This window comes from Tauraco erythrolophus, chromosome 25 (genome assembly GCF_009769465.1).
Source record: "Tauraco erythrolophus isolate bTauEry1 chromosome 25, bTauEry1.pri, whole genome shotgun sequence".
In the NCBI taxonomy this organism is placed as follows: domain Eukaryota; kingdom Metazoa; phylum Chordata; class Aves; order Musophagiformes; family Musophagidae; genus Tauraco; species Tauraco erythrolophus.
This window is the reverse complement of record NC_141489.1, coordinates 793,062-810,230: the sequence shown is the minus strand read 5'-3', so window position 1 is coordinate 810,230 and position 17,169 is coordinate 793,062. Positions and strand designations below refer to the sequence as shown.

Genomic DNA, 17,169 nt, shown 5'->3' with positions numbered 1-17,169 from the left:
TTGGGTTAAACTTCTGACAAGGGATCAGTTTTGGACTAATGTAACGAGTATCAGTGTAGCTAGAGCCGCAGAGCTTCCGTGTCACTACCAGCTGCTGCCTCATGCCCTGTGAAGTAACAGACTTTTGGTTTCATTTTTAATGTTTTATGTAATGTATTTAAAGTCTTATTTAAATAAAAATGGTTTTCAAAAGCATTTGCTTGGTGGGTTCGTTGCGTTCCACGGCCAAAGTGCTTTCTGTAAGCAGAGCGTCTGGTGCTGTTGGAGCAGGAGCCGAGTGGGCTTCCCTCTCGCTGGTGGGGTGGGGTGTGCAGCCCCCCGGAGCTCTGCGGGTCCTGGGGAGGGTCTCCCTGCGTGACCCGCTGTGGGAATGGGAAGACTGAGCAGATGGGAACTGGAGTAAACAGGCTGAGGGGGTGGGTGCTGAGTCATTCTCTTCCCGGACCAGAGTTCGTTAACCCTTGCACCGAGTCTTGTGCTCCTTGTGTTCCCGCAAGCCCGGCCGGGACTGGCGGGCAGCGCTTCTGCTTCCGGCAGGGCTGAGCCACTGCGGTGAAGAGGAGGGGGCCTCTGCCACCCTGCCTAGGCTCTGCCACAGCCTGGGCATGGGCCGAGGGGCTTTCTACCTCTCTTAAGCTTAGGAGCCCCCCAGAGCACACAAAGGAGGTCACCTTGGGTAAAGCATGCCACTGTAGGGCAGCCCTGGTCGTGGGGCTGGCAGCATCAAACGGACCAAGATCGTAAGAATGCGCACGGAAAGCCCGTGGGTTCCCCCGGGTGCCCCCGGCCCTGTCCGTCCCGCGGCTGCCGGGGCCGGTGCGTTACGGCGAGGTTGGCTCATGCCCTGCGTGGCGACGGAAAGGCCGGGAGCTGCCCTGGCTGCTGCGGGCACTTCTGACAGCTTTCTAAGAACAGTCTGGTTTGGTCACTCGCTGCCCGTGACAATCCCCACTTCCAGCCCCACTGCCAGCCCCACTTCCAGCGCTGCAGCGGAGCACTCGGGTCACTTCGCTGCCCTTCACTTTCCCGGGAGACTTTGCTCTTGGAAACTGAATTGCTGCAGTTACGCAAAGCACCTACGGGAGCACTGACCCGGGTCACCTCGAGCCCTGCCTGCTCCTCCGGCAGCAGGCACGGGCAGCGCCAGAGCCGGCACCCGCACCGGACTGCGTGGACGTGCCTGCAGCCCGACACAGCGCCAGCGCTGGTCTGCTTCTGCTCCAAAAATTCAACTTCCCCTGCCTGCGCCGGGGCCTTTCCGAGGGCATCGAGCCGGGCTCTCTGCCCGCTGGGCTTCGCCAGGCGGCTCAGGGCACCACCTCGGCCCAGCGTTGCTCTGTTGGCACGGCCCAGGCTGGGCCAGGAGAGCCAGCGCCGGCACAGCTGGGGCGAGGGGTGCTGTGAGCGCGGCTGTGCCTTCCCGGGTCCGGCTGGGAGAAGGAGGAGGTTGGGCTGGGAGAAGGTTCCAGACGAACACCGGTGGGTCAGGCTGCAGAACCTGCGTCACGGGGACGCCGAGCCCGTCGTGCCAGAGGAAGCGGCCGCTGTCCCCGTCACCCCGACGGCTCATTTGACCCCGATTGAGCCATTAAAAGCCAGAAATTGCAAAACAATTTGTTTGTTCTTCGTAGGAAGCCGCTCGGCAGAGCGGGCGATCGATCGCTGCGGGGCACAGGAGGTGCCAGGGCACTGCTGCCTTCCTGCCCATTCAAAGCCCATTTGTTTGGGGGTTGTTTGAGGAGCACCGATACCGTCCGTTGGCACGGGCAGACAGCGACGGGCACCCGGTCCCTGACATGTCGCTCATGCGTGTTTTATCGATGGAGTGAGACAAATGTCCTCTACAAACGTGAGGAGATGAGGGTAAATATGGGCAAGAGGAACTATCGATGTTGAAAGATGAGATGAGCGGCAGCAGACATGGATTTTGGGGGGGAGGCACTCGGGCAGGCTGTGCTCGGCAGCGGGATGTCCTGAGCATCGGGGTGGGCATTGTGTGTCCCCAGCTGGAGCTCCGGGATCCGTCTCCATGCACAGGCGGAGGCAGTGAGCAGTGCCCACCCCGTCCATGATGCCCCAGAGCTTTTTGGGGTGGGGGAGAAACAGAGTGCAGAAATGAGCAGCTCCGGGGTGTGTGTCCTGGCACAGGGCACAGCCCCCAGTGCCACGCCAGTCCTGTCTGGGTGCCCCCCAGGCACCCTGTGAGCCCCCCAGGCACCCTGTAAGCCCCCCACATACCCCCTGTGAGCCCCCTCCACACCCCGTGAGTCCTCCAGACACCCTGTGAGCCCCCTGACACGCTGTGAGACCCCCCCCACACCCTGTGAGCCCCCGCAGACACCCCGTGAGCCCCCCCCATCCTGTGAGCCCCCCCAGATACTCATGAGCCCCAACACTGAGGTCACCTCAGCCAGGGCACGGCACACGCGAATGACAGCGATGGCACACGCACACGTATGTGCTGACGGGGACCATGGCCTCAGCACTTGTCAATCAGGGTCAGCACACGCATCTGTACATGCACACACGTATGTCTTTATATGTACATCTACATATATGTGTACATATATCTACACAGATATAGATAGATACACCCACAGATATAGGTGTAGGCACATACATGTATATACACATGGATGCGCCTTATGTATCTATCTCAATATATATGTGCATATGTACACATATAGGCACACGTGTGCACTTGTATGTTTAAGTGGATGGAGACTATATAGGGTGATTGGTCCCAGTGGTATGTGTGTGTGCGCACACGTGTGTGTGTGTGTATACACATATACACGTGTACATTGATATGTACACATATACACACACAGAGCTACACATGTATGTGGATGGATGCATGTGTGTGCACACACTGACATACATTTATAGCTGTATGCACATAAGCAGGGCCAATTGCCTCATATACACACACGTATGTACATACGTGTGTACACACCCCCCCCCACACACACCCCCCCCCTCTGTCTGGCGTTACACCTCTGTATATATCTATATGGAGCTCTGCATCTACAGCTGTATCTTTTAGCGAGGGCTATATGCGTATATTTCTATATCTACATGCGTAAATAGCTGCGTGTGTATATATATATATATATAGGGCTCTATATGTGAGTATAACTGTGTATGTTTGTATACACATGTGTGTGGCTGTGTAGATATGGATGTATAAGTGTGTGCACATGGCCAGCTAGATAACTAGCTATACTCTATATACATCCATGCAGCCACGGACAAGTACCCTGTAGCCAGTTCTGCCTCATCTGTATTTACACACCTGTATGTGGCTATATAGGAACATAGCTATAAGTGTGCACTCCTCTGTGTCTGCATATGTGCATGTATAGCTATGCACGTGTGTATGCACACGTATGTGTCTGTGTGTATATATCTCCGCCTATGCATGTATATGTGTTTGTGTATATGTGCCTGCACTCTATGTCTATATGTGTGTCTATACATGTATGTGCCCACGCACATCTGTATCTACAGCTATACACGTCTATATTTATATGTGTCTATACACATACGTGTCTGTACGTGTGTATACATTGATCTGTGTATCTGTATGTATAAAATCCACAACTGCAGATAGATGAGCGTAGATAAAATAGCTCTGTATTTATCTGTGCATACGTACAACCAGGGCCCATTGTCTCCAACCACATATAGGTACATATACACACAACACCCCCCGTGTGTGTGTCTGTGCACACACGTGTGCGCCCGAGGAGCCGCCCCGGGGTGGGGCAGCCGTGGCAGCGCCTTTAAACGTGGGGCCGAGCCGCTGGCCGGGACTGAGCTGCCCAGCGAGCCCCGGAGCAGGTGAGTCCCGGTGGGATGGCGGGGGTCCCGGCTGGAGGGGGCTTGGGCACCCACTGGGAGAGGGATGGGGAAGACTTGGGGAGCAGCCAGGAGGGATGGAGGGGACTTGGGGACCAGGCACGCCCTGGGGAAGAGCACCCGCTCCCTGCTCCTCGGAGGTCCAGGAGCATCCGGACGAGGTTCTTGGGCGCGTGGTTGGGTTTTTGGAAGCCCTGCGAGATGCACAGGGTGGATGTGGTGATCCTCACCAGTCCCTTCCAGTTTGAGATACCCTGTGAGTCTCTGATTCCCAGGGACTGGGGGGAGCAGTCGGGAGGGTCAGAAGGGACGTGGGGACTGGCCGTGCCCTGGGGAGGAGCACCCCGCTCCCCGCTCTGGTCGCCCTGGCCACAGGCTGAGCACGTGCCCTTGGTTTGGGGACTGCAGCCCCCCTTCCCCGCTCCATCTCTCCGCAGCCATGAAGGTGAAGGTGTGCATCGGCCTCGTCCTCACCATCGTGGCCACCGCCTGCCTGTGCCGGCCCGCAGCGGAGGCACCGGGTGCTGCAGAGGACCCTCCCCGGTTCCCCACCAGCCTGGTCCGGCGGGACTGGCCCGAGTCCCTGTCCCAGGAGCAGAAGCACCTCATTTCCCGGTTCCTGCCCCACGTCTTCACAGGTACTGGGAGGTGTGGGGTGGGCAGCACTCGGGGGTCCCCGTAAGGCACAGCCCGGCCCCTGCGCCAGCCCCCAGCAGCTCTAACCCTTTTCCCTCGCCCCAGCAGAGCTGAGCGACCAGAGGGGGCTGGAGGCCCTCCACGACCACTACTACCCCGACTGGATGGACTTCGGCCGCCGCAGCGCCGAGGACTCGGCCGACGCTGCGTAGCTGCTGCGCCGCGCAGAGCACCGGCATGCTCGGTGCATGCCTCCGCTTGCAATAAAGCTTTGGCACTACGGCCGCTGCTGCTCCCGTCTTTAACTGGCAAGATTAGGGAGGGGGAGGCAGGGGGGTGGGCTTCGCCCCCAGCCCCACCGCACAGCACAGGGCAGAGAGCCGATGGCGCGCGGCGGCAGACGCGGCGCACACGAGCTGCTTCGTGACTTCACGTTTATTTGACGGGGGCCAGGGCACAGCCTGGGCTGGCACACACCGGCTCCGGCAAGTTGCTTCCCTGCACCATCGGAATATGGAATAGCCGGGGGTGCTGCTGTGCCGCTATTCCGTGGGCAGGAAAGTGTTCAAAACCAGCATTCCCTGCAAAAGCCAGCCCGGTGCCGGCCAGGGGCCCAGCCCGGGGTGGGAGGTCTCACCCTGGCACACGCGGGTCCCCCTGGCACCCGAGCATCGCCCGGCCAGCCCCGAAGGGCCGAAGTGCCCCTCGCTCCGGGGACAGGCTCGGCAGAAGCACAACAGTTTTTATTGCTGGCAACTGGCTCCTGCGGAGGGTCCGAACCCCCCAGTGGGGGCAGGGTCAGCCAGCACCCCCTGCCCCGAGCATCGCCCCCCGCAGCTCCCGCACACGGGACCCCCGCCGCAGCGTAACGCAGGGCCAGAGCTATGCGGCACCGCAGGGTCGTGTCCGGGCAGCCAGGGCAAAGCTCCACAGGCCGGTGCCGGCAGCGGTGCCAGGACATCGCCGGGGCTGCGGCGGAAAGTCCGTCCTGTCTGCGTTTCCCCATGGACGGGCGGCGAAGAGGACGGAGGACACGTCTTGTCCTGAGCTGGGGGGCTCCATGGCGCCGTCACGTCAACGCGCCCCGGGCCCCCCGGCGCTCTCCCCGCGCGTACGACATCTCCCCTCTGGCCACCACCTTGTCCAGCCCCAGGCGCCGCAGCTTCTCCACCAGGTTCAAGCTGAAGATGCTGCTCCTGGCGGGGGGTCTGTCCTGCCCCCCGCCCACAGGCGAGGGCCGGCTGGTGACATGCTGGGGGTCCCGGGAGGAGAGTAGGGGTGCGCACCACGACCCAGTCCCTGGCACCAAGGCAGAGATGCCCCGCACCAGCAAGAGCCTGGCGAGTCCCACGGGGGTGCTCGGGGGTCCGGGGCCAGGCGCCAGCATGCGGGCAGACAGCTCCGGCGAGGGGCTGCAGAGGCTCAGCCCCTCAAGGGGCCCACAAGAAGGCACGACGGCGTTATACAGACTGTAGGGAAAAGAGAGCAAAGGAGGGGGGTCAGCAGGGGCCTCCAGCCCAGGGGATGCTGCTGCAGGGGCTGGGGGTCCTTGAGCAGAGCAGGACCCCCTTTCTCCTTCCCCTCTGCTCGTTCAGCTAACGAGCCTCAGGCTGTGCGAGACCTCGGTAACTGCAGCACTGCCCCAGCACCCCAAGGGCTGTGGCACCATGGGGGGGGCTTCAGCCATGGCCCCCACAGCTCCCAGGGAGCCAGGAGGGGTTGGGACGTGGTCGCTGCTCCACAGGCGTTTTCCGAACACGCAGGGTTTTGTCTAACAGTGCGCAGTGACCTGCGGCTCACACCGACCCCCACCAAGCCTGGGAGGGCTCATTAGAGCCGAGCAACAGCGCTCACTAATTAAGGGGCAGGTGGGCCCCATCCTCAGCCCAGCGCTGGGGTCCCCCGGGGTCTGCAGAGCCCAGCGCTGGGGTCCCCCGGGGTCTGCAGAGCCCAGGGAGGAAGGAACCGGAGCAGCTCCACTGTGGCACCAGAGGCAAACGCTGCTCTTGTCCCCAGGAGCTGTGCCAGGGAGAGCCGATCGCCCACCCCGAGGAAAGCTCTTCTTCCCATCAAGGTGCTGCAGCACAAGTGGCCGGGGGGGTTGGTCCTGGCTCCCGGGGGGTGCGCAGCCCCCGGCACGCAGCCCCATGAGCAGCTGCATCCGGGGCCATCCCAAGTGCCAGCATCTCTCCGAGCATCAGGGGCTGCAGGTGCCCCCTCCCCCCCCCCACTTCCTCGAGCTGCGCAGAGCCGAGCAAGGGATGAGACACGGATGGGTGGGGGGGAGACAGGGGGCTGGGGGGGCGGTGCAGGCGTGGGGGGGGCCACACGCCTTACCTGGGTGTCACTATGGTGATCTCAGTGGTGGGGTGGAGGATGTGGCAGGTGGTGATGGTGAAGGTAGACGGGGTCTGGGGGAGGTTGTTAACAGAGAGGAACACTGGAAGGGACAGGAGACACTGGGTTAACGGGGAGGGGGGGTGACGGACACACGACACAGGCAGAGAGGAGAGACACAGGAGAGCCCAAGCGCCAGCAGAAAGCTGCATGCACGGGGCACATCGCCAGCGGCGTTTGGGCACAGCGCCTGCTCAGAGGAGGGGGCCGCAAGCACAAGCGGGAGAAACATCAGCGTTTGCCCCTGGACCTGTCCCTTCCGCACGCCCGGGGTGCAGCGGGTGCGGTGGGTGCAGCGGGTGCAGCCCAGCGTGACGGCGAGGGCTCACGGCAGCAGCACGGCTGCCGGAGAACAGCCCTTGTGCAGCTGCAGATGGAGCACCGGGAGGGCCGGGGGGCAGGGCTGGGAGAGTGCAGGGGGGAGCGAGGGGCAGCCTGGGCAGGAGGGCAGGGACGTCCTGGGGGCTGCGTCCCCTCCGCGCTGTTGCCCCACGCTCACCCCCGGGGCGCTCCTTGGCTTTGGCAGGCGTTGAGGTAGGGAGCAGCTGGAAGGAGCTGGCATCCACGTCGTCCTCCTCCAGGTCGTTGAGGCTGTAGACCTCCTCCAGGTCAATGTCCAGCTGCCTGAAGTCTTTGGTGAGCACCCCCGGACGGGGCACCAGGATCCCACCCAGGTTGGGCCGTGCCAGCTGCTGCCAGTGGTGCAGGGTCACAGAGCCTGGGGGGGAACACAGCCAGGGGGGCTCAGTGGGTGTCGTGGGACCCTCCCAGCACCTCCAGCTCTGTGCACCGGGAAGCCCCCTCCACCTCTCACCTTCCAGGGGCTTCACGATCTGCAGCTTGTCTGGCAAGTAGGTGAGGGAGCTGAGGGAGAAGCCGGAGCCGGTGGTGAGCTCCGAGGCCACCGAGTAGTTGGTCCCAGTGGAGACGATGCTCTCGTTGGGGGTGAGGAAGCCGCTGGAGCTCTCCCCGTCCCGCAGCCGCCAAAGCTTGCGCTCCCGCTCCGCCTCGAAGAAGGAGCGCTCCTCCGAGGCATGGCTCTGCTGCCGCGCCGACAGCCGCTGCACCGCCGCCTCCAGGTCCTGCCGTCCCGGGGCCGCCCGCGGCTCCGCTACGGCCCCCTCGCCCCTGCCAGTGGGCACAGCGTTAGGGTGCTTGGGGCCACGGTCCTGCACCGCACCCCGCCACGCTGTGCCGGGCCCCAGCTGGCAGTGAGCTCCAGCTGCGTCTGCAATCCCTCTGCCCAGGGCTCGCGGCATCCATCGACGTGCCAGCGTGACCAACATCTCGCCACCAGCCTGGCTCCCGCTTAGGGGCAGCGGTTCCGTCCCACCCGGCCCCGGTCCCCGCTGCAGCACTCACTGGGCGCCCTCTGAGTCGGAGCAGCTGGTGTGGGGGGTGCTGGCCCCCCCGGATGGGGCGGCTGACAACTGCTTGGAGCCTGGCACGGTGCGGGGAGACTCGGAGCAAGACTTGGCTTTGGCCGCCTGGTTCACCGCTTTCACCGTCTCAAAGACACGCAGGTAGCTCCTGCGGGGGGGAAGCAGGGGGGATGGACCCTTGAGCCAGCCCCCCAGGGACCCCCGACTCGTGGCCCAGCACGAGCCACCGATGCCAGCGCTCACTTGTAGTCCGAGGAGGAGCTGTCTGTCCTCTTCCGCATCGACCCCTTGATCTCAGCCGCCAGCGAGTCCTGGAGACACGGGGGACCCAGGGTCAGCAGGAGGGCTCACCCCTGCTGACCCCCACCCTCCTGCCACCCGGCCCCATGCCCCCCACTCACCACGGGCAGGAGGCTGGGCGCGCCATAGCGGCTGACGGTGCTGTTGGGCAGGCTGCGGCTGCGCAGGCTCTTGACCTCCTCCTGGGCTTCCTGCAGCATCCCACCGCACTCGGCGTACTTCTCCTGCAGGTCCCGCAGCTGCGGGCAGGGGCACCACTCAGGCACGGCCCTGGCAGCAGCAGGGCAGGACCCCCCACCAGCTGGGGCACCCAGCCAGGCTCTCCCCAGCTCACCTCTGTCCGGAGCTGCTCCTGCACCTCCTTCGCCGCAGCCAGGTGCTGCTGGAGCTCCTCCACCTCCGAGCCGTACTGCGGGCGGGAGCGGGCAGGTCAGGGGGCTGCGTCCCGCAACCCCCTGGCACGGGCAGGGGATGCCCACTCACCGTGCGGCACTTCTGCTGCAGATCCACGACCTGCGCCAGCAGCTGGCTGATCTCCTCCTGCTGCCGCGCCGTGTCCTCCGCCTTGCGGGCCAGCTCCTCGGAGAGGCAAGCGACCTGCTGGCTCGCTTCGGCTGCGGAAGGCCCGGGGTCCATCACCACCCAGGCACAGCCCCCCAGCCCCAGCCCATACGGTGGCGCCGGGCAGTGCCTGCAGACCCCCCACCCCAAGCCTGGAGAGAAGCCGCCCCCCGTGAGCCCGGCCCCACGTACAGAACTGCTCCACACAGTCGATCATCAGCTGCTGCTCCTGGTCCTCGTACTGACACGTCTCGGTGGTGATGTTGGTGGCCTGGGGGAGAGGGTCGGAGGGGCTGAGGAGGATGGACAGGACCTCCAGCCTCCCCAGGGGCCAGCTTGGGTCCCCTGGCAGTGAGTGGGGCAGAGGTGGGCACAAAGAGGGGCATCCCACTGGCCGCCTCTGCTGACCTCCATGCGAAGCTTCTGGTTCTCCTCCTCCAGGCACTTGAGTTTCTGCTGCAGGGTGTCGTACTGGAAGTACTGCTGCAGGGACAACGAGGACTCGTGCCGGCGCAGCCTGGGGACAGCAGGGAGGGCGCTGAGCACCCCCAGTGCGGGCAGGATGGGGCTGGCCCCCCAGCCCCCTGCCCATGGCCCACAGCTCCCAGGCAGGCATCTGCAGCAACCCAGCTCTGTAGGGCTGGACCGTAGGAGGGGAGGGGGGGGGTCAGCCCTGGTGCTGCCCCAGGGACGGTGACAGCTCCTGCCCAGCACCTCTGCCCAGCCCCCCAGGACAGGGACCCCCCACTCACGGCGTGGAGGTGGCGGAGGTGGGCTCGCTCTCCTCCGTCGTGGTGGTGTAGAAGTGGAGCAGGTCGTCCCGCATGGAGACCTCGTGGCGCAGCTGCGCAATCTGGGAGGGGAAAGGGCATCAGGGCACGGCCGAGGGGACCGCAGCTGCCCACAGCCCCCAGGCCGGGCACACGGGACGGCAGCCAGGACTGCGCACCCAGGGGCCGTTACCTCCTCTTTGGCCAACTCCAGCTGCTCCTCCAGGAGCTCGTTGCGCTCGGTCAGGCTCCGGTTCTGCTTCAGCAGGGACTGCCCGATGCGGGCTGCCAGCTCCAGGTCCCGCTCCTTCTGCAAGGGGCAGGTCCGTGTCAGCGAGGGCCCATCCCCTGCTCTGCCCCCCCTCCCCCAGCATCCCCGCAGTCCCACCAGCCCCCAGCCCTCACCCCAGCCCTCGCCCATGTGCGGGGTGGGCACCGACGTACCTCGTCCAGCAGGTTGGTGACAGCATCAATGTCATGGTAGGTCTTCGTGATCCTGACCACCCGCTCAGTGCACAGGACTGGGGGGGAAGGGAGAAGGATGAACCCCTGCACTGCGGGAGCACCAGCCCTGGGGCTCAGCACCGTCCCCCGTGGCCTCCTGCCCCATGTCGCTGCCCCGAGGGCTGCACAGTGGAGGACTGGGAGGTGCCCGCCGCAGGCGGCACAAAGCTGCTCCACGCTGGTCACCAAAAATGACCTTTTATGTGCTTGGCAGCATCAGCCACGGTGCGGGGCAGAGGCAGGCAGGGACGCCCACAGCCATGGCAGCACCATGGGAAACGGGGTGCTCCCACCTCACCCCTGACCCTGCCCGCGTCTCAGGGCGGCAGGAAAGATGCCAAGATCCCTCGCCACACCCACCGCCCTGGCCCGGACAGGGTGCCAGCCCCGCCACAGGACACCCAGCGGGAAGGAGGCCCAGGGAAAGGCAGGCAGCCGAGACGCGATCGGAGGTGACATCTCCGGCAGAAGCAGGCTGGGAGCTCCAGTATAAAGAGCGGCGGGCGGCACCACACAGAGCCGGACTCGCGGGCAGCGTCCCCTCCAATCTGTCCCCAGAAGCCAGCGCTGCCCTAGTTTCTCCCCGGAGACGCCGGCCGAGGCAGAGCCAAACCCAACCTCTCGGGACGCTGCACCCCGCACCCACCCCGACACCCCTCCGGCTGCAGTGGCCCACGGGCGGCCGTGGGCAGGTTGCCTCAGTACCAGGCAGCTGCCCGCCACGCCAACGCCGCACAGCGCTACCGCATCGCCTGGGCCCCAGCTCCAGCCCTGCCTCCTCCCCTGCCGCTCTCTGGGTCCCTGGCAGGGAGAAGTGGCATGAGGACGGGGACGTCTGTCCCCGTGGCACCGATCCTGCCAACTGCGCCTGCAGAAGCTGCCAGACAGCGCCGGGCACCCACCCAGATGGCAGTGCTGGAGCCGCGCGGTGGGAGGGAGCCGGCAATGAGTACGAAGCCCCGGGTCCTACCTGCACCCCACAGCCCCTGCTGATGCTCCCTTCTGATGTTCAACTGCCCCAGGAGCGTGTGCCTCAGTTTCCCCCATCAGCGCAGCACCGGCTGCACTCGGGGCCTCGACCTGCATCCCCAGCCACGGCCACACTCCCCAGCCAAGCAAAGTGGGTTAACGGGAGAGGCTCAGCCACACAAATCCCATTACGCCGCCCCAGTTGGGGTTGTGTAACGGTGGGCGCGTTGTCATGGCAACGCCCCCACCTGCCACCCCCGTCTGGTCCCCACTGCCCCGGGTGCTGGTCCCGCACCCCAGCGGGCACACACTCCGGCAGGCACGTCCGCAGAGAGAGGGGCCAACCCCGACCCCAGCCCCGTCCCCCTCCCCACGGCCCGACAGGGCCTGCTCCCTGCAGGGGTCCCCAACTGCACCTCATCAGGCCGCTGAGCCGTTAATTGGAAATAATTAGAGCATGAGCATCGTTACAGCCCGAGCAAGTGGCAGGCCCTGGAGACACTGGGGGCCGCAGCGCTGGCAAACATGTAAACACCCACCCCGTCCGCGGGCCTGATCCAGCGCCACACGGGGACCAGCGCCCCATGGGAGGACAGACCCTCACCCCCATGGGCACACACAGACCTGGCAGGGGCCCCTCGCCCCATCCGTCCACTCCCACCACCACCGGAGTGGGGACAACCCTTCCTGCGGTCAGGGTGACCCAGGGGGTCCCCAAGGGACCGGGCAGCAGCTTCCCCGGGATGGAGCACTGCGAGCGGGGATGCGGCGGCTGCGGGGAGAGGGAAACGCACGGACGGGAAAGGCGACAGCACCCACCGCGGGGGAGAGACCCCGGCCCCTGCTCCGCACCAGCCGCATCCCCGCGCACCCCGGCCCCCGCCCGCGCAGGGACCCTCCGCAGCCGCGCTGCCCCCCGGGGCGGGACCGTGCCCGGGGCCACCCTCACCTTCCTCCAGCTCCCGGGCGATGGGGTCGGTGGTGGTGCCGGTACCGCCGCCCCCCCCGCTCCGCGTTGCCGTTCAGCTCGTCGTAGGCGGCGGGGCTGCTCCAGATCTCCATCGTGCCGAGCCCACCGCGGCCAGCCCAGCCGTGCCAAGCCCAGCCGTGCCAAGCTGCCCGCTCCAGCCCCTATTTATAGGGTCGCCCCGTCTGCGCGCACCTGCCCGGGCGCATCCCACCGAGGCCGGGACCGGAGGCGGGGCCGGGGGCGGGGGGGGGGCCGGGGGCTGCCCGAACGGGCAGCCCCCGGCCCCCCCCCCCCGCCTCCGCCCCCGCCCCCGCATGGATCATCTCGCTGCCCCTTAGGAGGAACGAGGAGAGGTTTTGGGGTCCCCGGGATGGTCACACCGTGTCACACCAACCTCGCTCTTCACCCCAAGTTTGTCCCCAGGCCTGGGTGTCGTGTGTGTCCCCCCCATCGCAAATCCTGCACGTTTGGGTGCCCAGCGCAGCGCTGGGACTTGCCAGGTCCCTGAGATGGGGAAGGGGCTTTTCTGTCCCCCCCACCTCCAGCCTGCCCAGCTCAGCACACCCCTACTCAGAGCATGGGCTGGCACAAGCCTGGTCCCCCCTGCCCCATCCTGGCTGACACCCCCAGAACCCCACTTGCGCAGAGGCAGCACCGAAGCAAGAGAGCTGAATAAATCATGCTGTGCTGAATTATGGAGGAGCTGGCTGGCACGTAGCACAAGCCTGGCAGGCGGGAGGGCAGTGGGGGGCCGTGCCAAGGACCCCACGCCACAGCACCGCGGTGCGCTGAGCGCGATGCCGGTACTGCCGAGGTACACGCCGCCTCCCCCCATCGCCTGCCCCAGTGCTGCTCCCCCCGTTGGTACCAAACAGATCGATGGATCGATGAGGCCGGGGCGGGAGCTGCCCCTCAGCAACACACGATGCCGTTATTTGCCTGCTGGACTCCCACCCGCTGGGATCCCCACCCAAACCACATCCTGCTGTAAACACTGGGACCCCTCTGGAGCTGGGGCCAGAGTCAAGGCACCCTCGGTCCCAGCCTCTCCCTCCTCCTTGCACCCATGTTTCTCCCGGTGATGGCAGAGCGTGAGGGCAGGGGCCCAACCAGCTCACCCGGGCACCCACCCCCAGGGACCCCAAGGACACAAGCGCGTGTCTGGGCATGGACAGGCAGGAGCCGCTTCTTCCTAATCCCCCACGCGGGGATTTGCTCCTCTGGGCAGGTCCCCTGCGTCTGCACAAGCAGATTACAGGGGGCTATTTCTGCCGGCAGCTTAAAGGTTTGGGTAAAGGGATGAGGCAGCGTGAGCCCCCTCCACACTGGCACATGCAAGTGGCACTGGAGGTACGGAGAAACATGACCTTGGGGCTCCTGGGGCCAAGCATGGCTGTCCCCGTGGAGAGGGGATGGGGGTGCTCGGGGTCCTGCTGAGCTGGGTGCTCCCTGCCCTGTAGCATGCAGATGGGGTTTGGGGCTCAAGCCCTTTCACTGTCACTGCAGGGCAGGGGGGTGCTGACGGCCGGGGGGACCGCACCCCACTGCCTGCTGAAGAGGGAGGGGAGCGGTTGGATGGAGAAGGCTGGAAGCACGGGCAGGGCACGATGGGGGGTTTGTCCCCAGCCTGTCGCAGGCAGGGGGATGGGAGCGGGGCCGGGCCTTCAGCCCCATCTGTCTCCTGCTGCCCCACATCCATCCCCCAGCCCCTCGCTCTAATCCTGCCCCGACACACAGAGGCCAGAGACAGAAGCAAAGCAGAGATAATCCATCTGTGCCCCCCACTGAACCCCGACCCCGTGCTGGGAACGGGCCCCGCTGCACCACTGTGAGGCATCACCCCTGCCCGACCACGGGGGCTGTGAGTGCCTCCCTCCGGCCATCCACACCCCACAGTTCCAGCGGCTTCTCTGGCAGCAGCAGCCCCACACCCCCCTTGGCTGTCATGTTTGGTGGGGCAGCAGTAGTGGGGGCCACTGGCGCAACCTCCACCATCCCTCCCCTGTGTCCCAGCCCCAGGAGCCTTGGCACAGCACAGGGGGAGCGGGGACACGCAGGGGGTCCCGGGAGATGACAGAGGCTCTCTCCGAGCATCCGGCTCAGCTCAGCGGAAGCTGCTCCCAGAATTAGCCCGGGATGTTCCAGGCGAGGAAATCCAGCCCATCAATCCCGTTAGCGGCGATTAGCTCCCGCGCTGCCCTCGTGGCCCCGGCTGTGCTGCCCGCGCCCCGCGGCCCCTGCCAGCCCCACGGCGCGGGATGCGGCACTCACGGAAAGTACTGCAGGGTCCCCTCGATCTGCTCGGGGGTGAGGGGGGCCGGGGGCTCTGGGGGGCCCGAGGGGGCACGCAGCCAGTCGTCGTGGTCGTAGCCGAAGACGGTGTCAGCCCGCAGCGTGTAGCGGGGCAGCTGCTCGCCCAGGAGGCTGATGATCTCCACCTCGGGGACGTCACCGCTGCACAAGTCTGGGGACGGAGGGGCACGGTGTCAGCGAGGGTGGGGGGCACCCGGGAGGGGGGGGTGCAGGGAGGCGCTTCCTGCACCCCTCAGCCCAGTGTGTCCCCTCGGGGCTCGGGGCTGGGTCTGTCCCCGCAGCCACCCGTGCGGTGACTGGGGGATCCCCCGCAGGATGGCATGCAGGACCCCCACCCCAGCCCCCCTCTCACCCCCCCGCTTCCTGCGGGGTCCTGCTGCCACCTCCCGGCCACGCTCCGCCGGGCACGTCGTGGGGACGCGGGGAAGGACCAGCCCGGAGCTGCCCCGGCCCCTCACCCCCCGCCACCCCGGTCCCCGGGGCCGCCACCGGCCCCCTCCCGGCTCTACGCACCGGTGATGGTCGCAGCATCGCGGCGTCCAGCCGCGACCGAGCCGCGGGGAGTGGGGCCGGCGTGGGGCCGGGCAGCGGCGGGCGAGGCCGGGCCGGGCTGGACGGGGTGGGCGGGCGGGCACTGGCCGGGGGGGGTCTCTGGCGGGCCCGTGGTGTCCAGTTTGGCTGGAGTTACGGGGAGGGGCGGCTGCCATGGGGAGAAGCACCTTCCTCCCGGGCTCCCTGGAGCGGCGCCGCAGGGCAACGGAGTCCCTTCTCCGGCCCCTGCCTGGGGAGAAGGAGCCGTTAGGGTGATGTTTTGGGGACGGGGGGCACATCCTGCACCCTAGCCACATTCTCGAGCATCTGCATGTCCCCTGGTGTCCTGCCGTGGCCAGAACCCCTTCCTCAGGGGCAGCAACTGCCAGGCCCGGGGGTTTGCAGGGCCACGGACAGCAGGGCCAGGGCTCAGGCATCCCCACTCGCCTGTGGGGACAGGGGGGACTGCGGGGACAGGCAGTGCCCAGGCTGGGCCTATCTCAGCCTCTGCCTGCTGCTGAACGTGGAGCAACTCTGGGGATGGCACTGGGTCAGCGTACCTGCTCAGCATCACCTCCGCGCCAGCCGCTATGTGATGCGGGAGGGCTCAGCATCAAAGCAAACACTTGGTGATGTCCGGATTAGCACCGGACAGGGGAGAGGATGCTCCAGAAGGGACCGGTCAGGACCCTGCTCCCCCCATGCTGGCAGCCGGGTCTCTGCCCGCAGGAGCTGGCAGGAGAAGGAGCCGTACAGCCGCTTTGCAGCGGGTGGACACGGCCGTGGTGCTGGCAGCTCTCATGGGAGCCCTCGGGAGCCCCACCTTGGAGAGCAAAGTTCAGCTGTGATCCTCCACCCCATCAGCACCAGGATGTGGAGCAGGGACATGCCGTGTTGCCCAGGGCAGGGCTGGGCAGCATCCATGGCCATCCCATCCCAGCCATAAACACATCACAAGACAGGCCATAAAACCCGCACTCTCCTGCTCTCTTGCCACTTCCAGTGGCCCAGGCTCAGGCTGCAGCCACTGCTGGCACTGCTGCCCCTCTGCCCTGTGGGGCAGGAGCCCTCCGCACAAGCCCCATGCTCCTACCTCCACCCCTGCTCCCACCTCCACTGCAGTGGGGGCTGCAGCACCAGCAGCCCCTCGTCCCTGGGAGCAGCGTCATGCCGGGCCATCACTGCCATCTCACCTGGCACGTGCTCATGGCTGCTGTCACGTCTGCAGCACCCAGCTGAGGTCACCCTGCACCTCCCTCTGGTGAAGCCAGATCTTCCCTGGCACACAGGACAGGCACAAGGCAGCAGGGACACCCCAAAGCACCCTCGCAGCCTCACAGCCCTCTGCCCCACAGCACCAGGACCACCCGACCTGGGCGGCCCAATCCTGCACTGTGCTGCCCAGAGAGCAGCTCCCAAGCCCCAAACCCGCAGACCCTCTCCCTCCTCACTTCTCCCCAGAGTAGAACGGGGACCCACCGTGCCGAGGTGCCAGGCTGCCACTGCCCCGCTCCCCACGCTGCCGCTGGCTCCGAGGAGGGAGCCCGGCCGGTGAGTCAGCGCTCGCCAGGGCTGCCAGAGCCTTTTGGCCCAGCTCCTGCACGTACATCAGCTCTCCCCGTGGGGAACCTTGTTCAGACACGTGCGAGCAGCTCATCGCCCTGGACCCCACTGTCGCCTCAGCCACCAGCGTTTGGCTGCTGGATGACCTGGGGACCTGCTCCATGGGGGCTGGCAGGGAGCTGGGCGAGATGGTGTGCCCAGGGCACCAGCTGGCGGCGGTGGGCCAGGAGAAGCGCGGCTCTGCCTCGGCCCGCACCAGGGTGCACGTGCAGACCTGTGCTCGCTGCTTTATGCCGTGTCGTGATGGCATCATGCAACTTCTGCCCGGGCACCTCCCTGCCTGCGCAGCCTCGCGGCGGGGCTGGGCTCCACCTGAAGCCCCTTCCCCACCCTGCACCCAGGTGCCGACGCT

At 65.9% G+C, this 17,169-nt stretch overlaps 2 protein-coding genes across 2 annotated transcripts; one reads left to right on the top strand and one right to left on the bottom strand.

Moving 5' to 3' along the window:
• The first annotated feature begins 4,294 nt into the window (after positions 1 to 4,294).
• LOC147526906 (gastrin/cholecystokinin-like peptide) lies at positions 4,295 to 4,709 on the top strand. Its single transcript, XM_086626695.1, has 2 exons — positions 4,295 to 4,499; positions 4,606 to 4,709. The coding sequence occupies exons 1-2, from the start codon at positions 4,301 to 4,303 to the stop codon at positions 4,707 to 4,709; spliced, it is 303 nt and encodes a 100-aa protein (XP_086482821.1). The 5' UTR covers positions 4,295 to 4,300.
• An 857-nt stretch (positions 4,710 to 5,566) lies between these two features.
• HAP1 (huntingtin associated protein 1) lies at positions 5,567 to 16,851 on the bottom strand. Its single transcript, XM_086626309.1, has 17 exons — positions 16,674 to 16,851; positions 15,177 to 15,341; positions 14,623 to 14,814; positions 10,352 to 10,428; positions 10,101 to 10,217; positions 9,890 to 9,990; positions 9,546 to 9,654; positions 9,330 to 9,408; positions 9,060 to 9,190; positions 8,911 to 8,985; positions 8,678 to 8,815; positions 8,520 to 8,587; positions 8,257 to 8,424; positions 7,709 to 8,022; positions 7,394 to 7,612; positions 6,835 to 6,937; positions 5,567 to 5,966 (listed from the first exon to the last, which is right to left on the bottom strand). The coding sequence occupies exons 1-17, from the start codon at positions 16,849 to 16,851 to the stop codon at positions 5,567 to 5,569; spliced, it is 2,634 nt and encodes an 877-aa protein (XP_086482435.1).
• Between the last annotated feature and the right edge of the window lie 318 nt (positions 16,852 to 17,169).